Source organism: Pseudopipra pipra, chromosome 2, assembly GCF_036250125.1.
Source record: "Pseudopipra pipra isolate bDixPip1 chromosome 2, bDixPip1.hap1, whole genome shotgun sequence".
NCBI lineage: Eukaryota > Metazoa > Chordata > Aves > Passeriformes > Pipridae > Pseudopipra > Pseudopipra pipra.
In genome coordinates this window covers 88470659-88483402 of record NC_087550.1, presented here as the reverse complement: position 1 = coordinate 88483402, position 12744 = coordinate 88470659, and the positions used below count along the sequence as shown (strand labels likewise).

The 12744-nt window shown below is 40.9% G+C and overlaps 1 protein-coding gene across 2 annotated transcripts; it reads right to left on the bottom strand.

Annotated features, from left to right (window-relative positions):
- Positions 1-483: 483 nt before the first annotated feature.
- On the bottom strand, positions 484-8806 carry NMS (neuromedin S). Of its 2 annotated transcripts, XM_064646321.1 has the most exons (8): positions 8381-8733; positions 8187-8242; positions 7755-7805; positions 6244-6303; positions 3501-3536; positions 3026-3067; positions 2030-2060; positions 484-630 (listed from the first exon to the last, which is right to left on the bottom strand). In XM_064646321.1, exons 1-8 carry the CDS (start codon positions 8649-8651, stop codon positions 614-616), a joined length of 564 nt encoding a protein of 187 aa, XP_064502391.1. In that variant the 5' UTR covers positions 8652-8733; the 3' UTR covers positions 484-613. The 2 variants fall into 2 exon arrangements, with proteins under 2 accessions (XP_064502391.1, XP_064502392.1); XM_064646322.1 differs by lacking the exon at positions 7755-7805 and having other exon boundaries at positions 8381-8806.
- Positions 8807-12744: the final 3938 nt, after the last annotated feature.

Here is a 12744-nt window from a genome sequence, read left to right as displayed (position 1 = left end):
GTATGATTTCAGAGAAAAAGAGCAGATGTTCAGAATATCTCTCAAAAGTGCCTCATTTGTGCTTTATGACAGCCAATAAGGCAAGGCTGAAAAAAAATACATCATTTCATCAAAAAATGTCTGTGTGTAGCAGCAGTACTTATTCCCCTTCTTTTAAAGTGCATTGGATTCATCAATAATCACACTCAAGCCCTTAGTTATTCAAAATAAGAAATAAATCATTAAAATGTCCATGATGATTTTAATACCGTGTTGTTCAGGATGCATACTCTGAAATTCTGGGGAAATACATTATCTAGTCAAAAGGACAAGCTTATAGTTTATGACCCTATTAAAGAAGATGTTATAAAATGCACTGTTGGTTTTGAAAATTGTCGATATTGAGATGACTGCTTTCCTTTGATTACAGCTGGCACCAGGCAATGCTACACTATAGCCCAATGAAGTCTAGGACAGGCTTCAGTAAGAAAGGGACAACAAGAATTAATGATTGCAAATTTATTACATGGAACAGCAAATTCAACTGAGTCACATAATAGACAACCAGTGCAATGGGAAGTCTCCTTTCTTTACGTAAACCAAGTCATCAAGCTGGTAAATCAACTCATGAACTTCATATTCCATGGTATTCTGAAACAAATTAAAACAATGTCATGTTTTATGTTGAGATGAATATGACTTAGTTTCACTTCTGTACATCTAGTTAAGTGCCCAAATCTGTTATTTGTACTCAAACATTAATCCTCCCTCCTCACACAGTTCTTCTCTTTTCCATGTCCTAACTCTGCTGACCTTTTAGAGTATGGAAGCATGGAATGCATCTTGCAACCAGGTTGGCTCAGGGGGCTGAACTATGGATAAAATTTACTGCTGTATGTTAGGCTAGGGCATGAGTATAGAGTAGTGGCTTCTACACCAACATGCTACTGAGCTATGAAACATTTCCCACACACATATGGACCTAACAACAAGAACAGCTGCATCAGCTCAAACCAGAGATCCATGGAGTTCCTCATGTTCCTTTCATCTATGAGAAGCAACAGATTGCCCAGGGAAGTGCCTAAGACCAGAGCAAGCAAGTAGCAATGTTGCTCTACAACACTCTCTTAAATCTTTGGTTCCTTTCTTTCCAAAATAGTTTCATCCTGAATATACAGCAAGGGTATTCTTTACTTGTGGGGGGTTTTTGCAGGTTTTATCATTAAAAAAAAACCCAAACACATCCCCCCAAAAAACAACAACTCCCCCCCCAAAAAAAACCAAACCAAACCAAAACAAAAAAAAAAAAAAAAAAAAAAGGAAAAAACAATCAAACCCCTTTCAGTCAACAGCTGGAAATAATTCTTAGATTGCAAACAAAAATGGCGATCTTTTATTGTGAGATAAAGTATTGGAAGAAAATAGACTGAAGAAGGGTACATGGGTATATTGACTATATTGTCCATTTCCCAGTAAAGCTCACTTAGACCTTAAGTAGACACTTTCAAAGATGGATATGTAAGTGCTAGGTGATATTATTAGATCTCATTTTCTTCCTCCCTTACATCCCCAGCCCTGCTCTTCATAGAGAATGTTTACCCTCAAAAAGGTCCTAATTATGATGTGAGGACTACCACCTGCATGTACAGATTCAGTGTTAGGGAGATCTCATGTAGGATTCGGTGACTGAAGGTGGCTTTGAACAAAAAAAGTCTAGCTTTTGTGTTTCAAGTACCATCTACACCCTCTGTCTTTAAACTTTACAGTTTCTGTACCATTTCTATCATTTTGCAGAGGATGAAAATTCCTTCTTACTCAACCTTAAAGAGACAAGAAAACAATCCCTTTGTCAAGAGCATACACTCTAAGGCTCTGAGCCTTAGAATCACATTTCTGTCAAGACATCTCCTAGTGACCATATGAAACATTCACATGTGTATCTAGGTTTGTACTAGGTTTGTAATGCTTCTCAGTAACTCCCTCTGTCACGAGGATCGTCATTATTGAAAAAATCAGAACAAATTCTTGTCAATTTTGGATGTCCACTTACCACTGCCTTTGATCGTTCTTCCATTTCGAGGCTGAAAAATATATTAATTAGATAACTGTGCAGAAGTACTAGATACCAGATTTATAAGCACACCAAAATAAATCACCATCATGCAGACAGCGTACTGTATAAGAAGACTGCAGTAAGATTTCCTATATCAAATATCAGGGGATCAGTGCAGGGTGGGTTGTATGTTTGAATTTCAGAAATATTCATTCAGCCTCTGTCCAAACAGCTAAAATTCTGGCTTTAATCATTCTCATTCAGGGTTTTGGTCTCAATCCCTTGGGGAATTGCACATGCCTAAGAAAGAATATACAAATACCAGCACAGAGAGAACCTGGCTGGACACACTTGAAGTAAGCTAAAATGCAAATGACAGTTAATTGGGACTCTGGTTACCTGATATGACCTACCTGATAATATTTTTAATTTTTTTAAATATGTTGAAAATATTCCTAGAAGTTAGTTTTTTGTTAATCAGAGTGTGTGCAAACCAGCTCATTTGGCATTAGACCATGTCATAGCTCAGCAAGCCAATGGGTGAAAGACATGAGAGAAATTATGATAATTTTGCTTTGGCTTTTCATTCTGTTATGCAGTGTCACATCACTTACTGGCCGGACCTTTCAGGCCAAGTGGACAGTCAGCTCAGGCACATTTTATCTAATGCATTTACCATCAGTGCACCTTGACAGTCTTGGAGATACAAGCCACATGGATGATCTGGCTCAAGATAAAACACTTGCAGCAGCATATCTTCAAACAAAAAAAATGTGTGTAATCCATTACTACCCAAGTTCTCATTATCTTGGTTTTTTTTTAGTCAAATCAGAGCTTTTTAAGCAAATGGCTCCCTCAGCTTTCAAGCAAGGGATATTTGGCCTCTACTCAAAACAACTGCAGCAAGAATTGGTGAAGAGAAACAGCTTTCCTGTTATATGGACATATATCGTCTGTGATTCAGAATCTTTAGAAGGTAAGAGATTCAGATACCCTGAAAAGGAAAAAAGGCCGTCCCAGAGTCCCATGACTGTCCTGTAAAATAAAACATAATAACAAAGTACTTTAACTCGGTTCAATAGATCTGTGGACAAATTTTGGTACCATTCTATCAGAATATTGATAATTCATGCCTTTTTCAGCAGCATGCAAACAAGATGTTGATAGTCCCCAATGCCCATTCATCTGGAATGCTGATTCAAAATTAATGCCCAAAGGGCATTGTCAAGATCTTATCCATTCTGTCTAGTGTAAATATACTAAATTACCAAAATTAAAGATTCACAGGGTTTAGAAAAGGTATAAAAGAAATCTTTACACATAGGGTAGGTATAAGCAGGGTCTGCACAGATCACTTCCCAACCACTGAAAAAAACCCCAAGCTGACTTTAAAAAAGCAGCAAAAGAAACAAGGAAAAGGACATACTTCCCTGCCCACTGCTACTTGCTTGTCTTCACATTTACATACCTTCTTTGTAAACTTTGCAGAAGCGATCTGTGATTCCTGCAAGCAGATAGTGTAAGTTAATCAACATGCCAGCTTTTCTTTGGTTTGGTACAGATCCTCTATTACTGATGAGGCTGGTGAACTCCACATGAGAAGAGAGATAACTTTACACTTATCACAGATATTGGAACAGCAGCAAATGGATCTTTCTAAAGATTGATTTCAAGCCTTGCCTTAATCAATGTTACTGCATTCATTACCATCATTCAATATGCTTCCCTCACTGTACAGCAAAGCACAGCCATGCTCTGGTAGGGGAAGCAGAGCTCACCCTGGAGCAAATGCAGCAGCTCTACTCCTCAGGCTTGAATTGTACTGATAGCTCTTACCTTGTTAAAATGTGGCTGCTCCTCACCTTTCAGACTGCCCTTGGTTTTAACCCAAGAATGATTGCTGGTTTTAAGCCTTCCTCTAAAATCTTTATTCTTCAGAAAATTGCTCATTTTTCTACTCAGCCTTACATCAAGGAATAGAAACTTTGCCCATGACTTTATGTGAGCAGACTAAGCTCCTCATCTAACACAGCCCTGAACTTGCAGCCTGGTTTGGGAGCCATCCTGCCCACGACATGGCTGCCAGGCTGCATGCTCACAGCCAGCCAGGAATGGGATGGCTTTGTGTGCCATAGGAACAGTTGGGTTTAGTTACTTGGGGTGGGCTTGAAAAACAAGCACATAAAATGAGCAAGGACGTGAAGACAGGGGGTGAAAACAGGAAAACATGCAGATGGGAAACTGGAGAGGAAGAATTTTAAAAGACAAAATGTACGAGCAAGAAGGAGGGAATCACATTTCACAGAATCACAGAATATGCTGAGTTGGAAGGGACCCACAAGGATCATTGAGTCACGGTACGAGAAGAAGATTTCTTTGGTTCAAGCCTCAAGACAATTTATAGAGCAACTGACATCAACTTACAGGGCTATAAAACACTACGGAAGAAAAAAATGTTTGCTCAATCAAGGTGCTTTAAGGATACAAAGAAGGAGAGTACATCAAAGAGACAGTGTGAATGCTACCGTTGTTCTGATATGATTATTACAAACCAAGCAAAGATAGAGACTGACTCATGACTTAACCTGCAGTGTCAACTATCCTAGCTAATTTATAACAGTGAGAGGTTACTATGTGGAAGAAACATGGTAAAAACTGAGCTTCTAAACAGTGTCTTGGTTTGACTTTAGGCAAATGTTCAGTGAGGTGATTGTGATGTAGCTAGGTTTAGATAGCTCTTTTTGCTTTCTTTCTAAGTGTCATTAGACATTGATGTTAAATAGTCTTAGTCTCACAAAATATTTTAAGTTCCCCAGGTGGAGTTCAAGTCCCAAATTGCCATTGACTTTGCCTTTCATAGTGCTTAGGCCTCATTCCTTCTCTTGAAACACCACCTACATTCTGTACATAATCTATAACTCTGACTAATTTTTTTTTTAATTCACATAAATACAGTGTGATGGTGAAAGTTGAAGTTCAGCTGAAATCAGTAGGATTTCATAACTGTTTCATTGGGTGCACTACATATAGACTCATATTTGAGTCTTACATAGACACAAGATTCCTTGTGGGCTAAGAAAGTACAACTTCATGTAATAGATTTGATCAGCTGGGTAAAACTTTACATAGTTCTTTTTCCATATTTCACATTTATATTCAATCTTCCACTTTAATTAGACCATACCTAAAAATCATATTGCAGATATATAGCTGATATTAGACATATTTTTGAAAGGATATTTTATGAGATTCAGCTCCCAATCTTGAGGGCACATAACAGAGGGTGAATTTTTTGAAAGGTAAAAAGGACTCTGTTCAAAGTTACTAGATGATTCTGTATGTTCCCTCATTAGCTAAGCTGTGGAAGCATAGGAGTCAATATCAAACTCAAAAACATTTATTAGACATTTATGACTGAAATATTAGAATTTTTTATACAATCAAGTTCAATATGATAGAGTTTTATGGTTGCTTTAGGAAAGTATGCTTGGAATTACAATAAGCTAAAGACACTGGCAAGAAGAGATACTGAAACACATGTCAAAATACTTTCTATTTTTGTCTTGGACAATCTACTCCCATTTTGAGACAACAGAGAACTCAAACTCCACAAGTAAATTTGCCTTTTTAACATATCCAGGGCTGAGTGAATTTTATGGAAAAAGTTCTTAATAGAGTGGTGATAATAAAAAAGTGATATAAAGCAGAGATGACATTGAGCTGGGACCTAATATGACTGCACCAGCAAAAAAGCTATACTCAATAACTCCTCAATTTAATCTTTTTAATCTGAGTCAGAAACACAAAAAAAACCTCAAGCTCAAATACACTATTAAAATTGGTAAAGCAAATCATACACCTCCATGTTCAGCATGATTTAAGTTATTCTATTGATCAAATTTTATGTATATTTGTAGCATAGTTAACCCTGTATTATTAAAAAGTGAAAGTCAGGTTTAAATACTGACTGGCTGTAAGAGAATGTTGTGGTTCTTGAGCTCTGAATTGGTGAAAACCAGCAATTTCATATATAGTTTAATGTAGTTCAGAATTACATACAAACTACTAACAAGAAGAAATAATCTTTTATATACTCTCCTACATCTCTTAAAACATTTATTTGGAGAGAAACATCAAAAAGTTGGGTTTGGAGGGCTTGCTTTTTAATTTTAAGGAGCGGGTGCTTTGAAACAAAAGCAATTACAGCCTACCTCATTTTTATGCATGCTGTTGAATATGGAATAACAGAGATCCAAAACAGAGCTGGAGATCTGAAAAAAAACCAAAGAGTACTTTAATACATTTACTGGAAGGATGTGGTGTACAAGTTTTCACAGAATCACAGAATCTGCCAAGTTGGAAGGGACCCACAAGGATCATCAAGTCCAACTCCTGGCCCCGCACAGGACACCTCAAGAATCACATCACGTGCCTGAGAGAATTGTCCAAATGCTTCTTGAACTCTGTCAGGCTTGGTGCTGTGACCACTTCTCTGGGAAGCCTGTTTCAGTACCCAACTACCCTCTGGGTGAAGAACCTTTTTCTAATACCCAACCTAAACCTCCCCTGACACAACTTCAGGCTATTCCCTCGGGCTCTGTCACTGGTCACCACAGAGAAGAGATCACTGTCTACCCTCCTTCTTCCCCTCACGAGGAAACTGTAGACTGCAACGAGGTCTCCCCTCAGTCTCCTCCAGGCTTGATTCTGATCCCAGCACAATTTAGATTCACTAAAACCATTCAGAGCAGGGAAAGATCTACTGATGCTATTATGACCTGAAAAACTAGTATTTTGTATGAGGAGAATACACACAATACTACTATTGTCAATACAGTTTTGTGCTATAAAGAGACCTAAATCAATCTCTTATATTTAAAATACATTTTTTATGCTAATTGTTCTAGGAATAGTTTTGGGGTTTGGCATTTTTAATCTATGCTCATTTTCATCTACAAGCATTTCAGCAGATCAATTCTATAATCTTTAACTGTATACTGAAATACACTGTCCCATACTCATTGCCACAGGAGAGTGGTTTGCTTATGCATGCAATCACATTAGATGAGAAATAACTACAGCTCCAAAGGAAGTGAAGTGTAAGACACCTGAACAATGGACTCTGGGAACTGTTTTCCTCAGGTTTTGGTTTAAAAAACTGAAAGATTTCAGAAAGAAAAAACCAGCACAAAATGTTTAAAATTTCCAGATACTTCCTGTTCCTGCAAATATTTTTCTCTCCTCTTTGAAAATGACCCTTGGGCTCGATATCAAATGCAGTGGGGCTGAGCTTTCAGATACTGATTTTTTTTTTTTCCGAAGTGTTTGCAAGTTCTGAGCCAGAGACACTAGAGCAGAAATGAGCTGTGAAAATTTCTTCTCACTCCCCTCTCCTCTGAGAACCCCAGAGAAAACCCATCAACCCACCAAGCACCCAGGGGACCAGACAGGACCTATAACTCCTGCAGCACTGTCTGGCGCTTCTTGCTTCAGTGTTAGGTACTACTGGGATGGCAAGAAAAGCACTTTTTTTTTTCTTTCTCTAGGTCTGTGTTAGCTCCACAGGGAGGAGAGCACATACACCAGCAAACTCTCCCTGCTCTCCAGAGCCACTGGCTCTCTGGCAGAGGCTCTGCCACCAGCAGACATCAGTGCTCTGGGTTATAAAGGACAATTACTATGTCTGGAAGAGAGATCAAACACATTACCAGAGTCAATTTACCTGGGGTTCATTGGACATTTCCATCCACTGACTGAAACACAGTGCCAGTTGCTTTAAAAAGTAAAGATTAGACATTAGCAGTGTGTCTATCATACCTTAGGATCTGTGTTTTCACTGGGGGAGTCGGGACTGGCTGGTTATTAGCCTTCCCGGCTTTTGGTTACCCAGGTATCCTATTCTGCACCCTGATGCACATCACACCCCTGCCCACACCTGTCCCACCTACCCCTGCGGGCAGCAAAGGGCGCCAGCCTCCCTCCTCCCTCAGGGATTTCATAAGGTATTCCCAGTCCGTTGCCCATTTCCTTCCTCATTTCCCTGCCACGGGCGAGTCTCGTTTCCCACCTCTCCCGGTCAGCCCGTCCCAGGTTGGACCGTCTCTGCCCTACCTGTCCACCGCGCATCGCTGTCAGACGGCAGCGACAGACGTACCTGTTTTTGGGGCAGCTCCACACCGTCCCAGTAGCGCGAGAAAGGCTGCGGGAACCCTGCAGGGACACGGCAGCGTTAGGATGCCGCGGAGCCCAGCCCCGACGGCGCCCCTGAAGGGGAGACGACCCTTTCAATGTTTCGGGGTTCTGCCGTGTTCCCCCTCTCCGCCCCCGCCTCCCGGTGCCTGGACATACCTGAGCCCCGCGGGAGGGCGCAGAGGCAGCAGGCAGCCAGGAGCAAGGGCAGGGCGGGCGGTGGCGAGGGCATGGCCGGGCGGGGACAGACGGACGGACGGGCGGACGGGCTGCCTTTATGGAGCCGCGCCGAGCCCCATATGGAGCCGCCGAGCCAATGGGCGCCGGGGCGGTCCCAAGCACCGCTGCCACTGTCGCTCCCTCTGCCGGACACGGCGCTGTCACCCCCTGCCGCCCCTCTGGACCGGCCCGCCCGCGAAAGGTCCAGCATTAGACATCCCGTCCTCTGCCCTCTGGAACTCTCCGTCAGAGCTGCTTTTCTGGAAGAGGTGACACAGAGGAAGGAGGGAGGGAAGAAAAGAAGACGCTATGCGTGGTCAAGCGACGGAGCTGCTGGGATTTTCATTTTAAGCAAAAAATTCGGGTTTGTAGTAGGGCTTGCTGAGTGTTTAAAAAGTATTTCTCCTCGTGACAGTTTGGAAAATAACGTTTTCACTCTAATTAGAAGGGATGTGAACTTTCATCTTACTATGTTTACCTTCGCGTGAAATAAGGAAAGCCATCCACCTCTTAATTAATTTCATAGTGGATGTGGTTGTAGACAAGACATAGATCTGCTCACAACAGAAAGTGATTCTCTGTTCTTCCCGATTTAATCCTTGGGTTTGACTATGGAAAACTTCCTGGTTTTCTCTGGGAGAGTTCTCAGGGTAATGCTTTCTAAACAGGTCACAGTCTGAGAAGGTGGAGTCCTCCCAGACACTATTTTCATAGACTTTGGATGTGCTAAAGCAAATACATAGTCAGTTTTCCAGCTTCTAACATACTGAAATTTGATGATCTTTAAGGTCCCTTCCAAGACCCTAATCATTCTATGATTCTCTGTGCTAGAGATGCTTGGGAGGCAATGGCTCCAATGTGGGATGTAAGACATAAAAAGCTGCAGAAGGTATTATTGTCACAGCAGCCCACCTCATCTCATAATGCCCCTCAATGGCTGTGCTGCACACTAAAAGGATGACGGCAGGACTGTTCCGGGTGGAAACATTTCAGAGCAGTCAGAGAGGAGATGCACCTGCTTTCTCACAAAGAAAAGGGGAGCCAGACTTCATGTGACTTCGTCAGCTGCACAGCTGTGTGTCCTGAGCACATAAAGAGGTGTAGGAGGAGCTGAGTGACCCCAGCATCATTAGTTCACCCTTTGTTCCTTCTCCTGGGAGAGACAGAGGTCTTCGCCTCATCACAGCCCTCTGGAGAGATCAGATATTCCTATAGCAGACACTCAGCTGTCAGCTTTTCACTGTTTTAACTGGAAATGGGAGTTTCAAGACAGGATAGTATTAGAAAAGACTATTCCCTCTGACTGTATAATTTTTATCCTCTGTGGGAGCTAAGCAGATTGCAGCGAGTTTTGTGATGATTGTTTCTCACAGCAAATCCTCCCAGGCTTTCAGTAACAAGGAGATTCAGGGTTCCAAGAAGCCCATAGGTCCATTCTGCAATGACCCTGCTTTCTGTCCGAGCCCATGAAATCCTAGAGTGAAAGGAGGATGGCAATTTATTTTTCATGGCAGCAAGAAGCAGGTTCGTGTTTGGTGTAATTTCATTTAAGCCAATGTAGTCACCGAAATGTGAAAGCAGAGCTGAGTGTGAGCTGAACACATCAGAGGTAGACAGTGAGAGAATATACTCTGAAGGACTGTACATTTTCATATTAACTGTCTTCTTTCTGTCTTTTGACACTTTAACCAAACTGAAAATTATTGTTCACCAACAGTGTTTCTCTTGCCGTGCTTATCACGGATTTTGCATCCAATTCACTCCCATGAGGCAGAAATGCAGGATCTTAAAGTCATTATAGATTCACTGTTTGCTACTATTTTTTTACTATTAGCATATGAGATACCAATACTTTTAAATTCTAAATATTTCCTACCTTTTTCTAGAGAATACTATGAAATTATTACCAGATTAAGATTGCCACTGATTATTCACTGTAATGGGATGTGGTTCTCTGGTTTCCCTGTCTGGTAAGAAAGGCACAGTCTGTTGCTTTCTTTCTCAGGCAACTCATTACCTGCTTAAATTCCCACTTCTTTCCCACACAGCCACTTATATAGTAGCCCCTTTCAAAGTATTTAAACATATCTGAGTTCAGTAGTGGGATTTTTTTGTAATAGCATAGGGAAAGAGGCATGTGATCATGTCAGATGGGTAAAATCTACCTCTCCCTGACATAAAATACTGGATGCTACCTGAACCTTTCCTTCTTCGTTCTCATGCACAATAAACAATCTGCTGCTTTAATTCACCCCTTCCCAGGGAGTACCCTATGTGTACTCTGTGTCTTCCTTCAGCAAATTTTGCCTATATGTTGGTGCAGTGAAGCCTGTGGATTTGCATCACATGAGGTTTATGCTGAGATAAAAATTAACTCAGTCAAGTTCCATTAAAAAAAAACAGTACAACCTATCACCAAACTGAAAGTAGTATTTTATCACAGTCTGTGTGGTATGAGAGAAGAATGGGAAAAGTGTTTAAAAACAAAATTTCAAATAGATGAGCATGTCGTATTATGAACACATTCAGCCTCCTTAAATCAGAATTTTCTCTGCTGCTGTACATTTCATTTCAAAGGTGTTAGCTAAGGTGCAGCTCTCCCAATGGATATATCAACACCAAGCCACATTAATGAGCCATACTTTTACTGCACAAATAAAATTTCTGCTTTAAGGTCCTGGGCTCCCCACGTAAAGAGAGAGAAATAGGGTGAGTTTCAGTGCCCACAGTGATTCACAAATGACTTAAAAATTAAGCTTTAGTGGGGGGTCAGTGAGGGTTTTTTATGGTAAGGAGGCTTGGCGTATATTTAGCAGCAGCAATATTATGACACCCATAATTTTAGTATAAAACATGCTGTGATTGATAAATTAATAACAAGAAAATTTGGCATCAGTGGACAAAAAGGGTGAAGGGCTCTCTTCCTTTTTGTAAATGATCTCTGCAATGAAATCAGCAGTTATCACAGACAGCAAGGACAGCGCCTGTAAAATGGCATTCCAGCTGGCTCCTTCTGCTTTCTCGTGCATCTCCCCCTCTGCAGCTCAGCAGTGCTTGGTACAAAGCCTTATCCTGCTCTGAGGGCTTTTTATACCTCACCCATGACCTGTTTCGAAAGATGAGGAAAGCTGAAGAAACCAGAGGGTGTTTATTAGGCAAACCTGCCACAAAGCCTGCAGAGATCTCCCACTACTCATCTTCTGTTAAACATGACAGTGCCTACCTATGCTGAATACAAGGCCGAGTTTAGTGTGTTGTACTTTACAGATATAAAGCCACAGTCTTAAAGTTGAGTACGCCAACAAGTAGATATTTGAAGGGGATCAGTAAAAGCGTGTCTCATAGAGTAGGAGTTCAAAGACAAGAAGTTAACCAAGGGCATCAAAATGGAGAATGGATGCTAATGGGGAAGTTAGGAAACTACAGAAGGAATCTCAACATTTGTACTCTTTTGGATAGTTTCTTGGCTAATTTCTTGGAGAAACATGATTTTATGTCTGCAGCATTGAGACAGAGAAGTGTAAAATCCTTTGAAATGAAGCAATTTGCCCCTACCAGGTTGTGCTGTGTGGAAGTAGTACTGTGGCAATGGGCTGTATTGGGCTACATTGAGCTGAAAGTTCAGTATAATTAGTACATGTCAAGACATTTGAAAAGATCTTCAACCTAGAACTCTGACTTGGCTTAATTTTATTCAGTGTTGCTCCAGCTGGACAAGGAAGCAGTATGTTCTTCTGCTTAGGCAACCCATGAGATAACTCAGTCAATACCTGTGGTTGAGTGTTCATGAAGGATTTGTTCAGAATGACGTCACAACAAAGTACATGCTAACTGCTCTGGTGTTGGGTTTGTTTGTTTTTTTTTTCCAAACCAGGGAAAGCCCACTAGTTAAATGATGTAAAATACAAAAGGACAGAATGTCTAGAGGGAGATGGTAAGTGGGTGGATGGATGGCAGCCTCCTTCTTTTCTGGTGATACAACTTAAAATAGACAGTGTTGCTGTGGAAACATGCCTAAATGGTGCAATGCTTCCAAATGCAGGGTTGGGGTGTCCCTTTTGCTAAAAAAAGAAATAGTGATTCTCAGAGACTCTTGTGAGCTGAGCCTGAAGATGAACAGAGGACCTAGTGCTCTGTAACAAGAACTGACAGCCTAAGAAAAGGAAAGGTTTGGCTCTGAATGGTCAAAAAAGATTGTATGCAATAAGAATTTATGATGTTAGGTGGCAAGGGGAGGAATGCTTAATACAGTTGATCTGGAATACCCACAATATTTATAAAGGAACTGAGAAAAGAGTCCTGTC

Bases quoted from the DNA above. Each gene is read 5' to 3' on its own strand.
- NMS (XM_064646321.1), bottom strand. From the start codon at position 8,651: ATGCTGGACCTTTCGCGGGCGGGCCGGTCCAGAGGGGCGGCAGGGGGT. The intron at 6,304-7,754 runs GTAAATTGACTC...GTTTTTTTTCAG, and splicing joins AAATGTCCAATGAACCCCAG to ATCTCCAGCTCTGTTTTGGA. The intron at 2,061-3,025 runs GTATCTGAATCT...TATATTTTTCAG, and splicing joins GGCCTTTTTTCCTTTTCAGG to CCTCGAAATGGAAGAACGAT.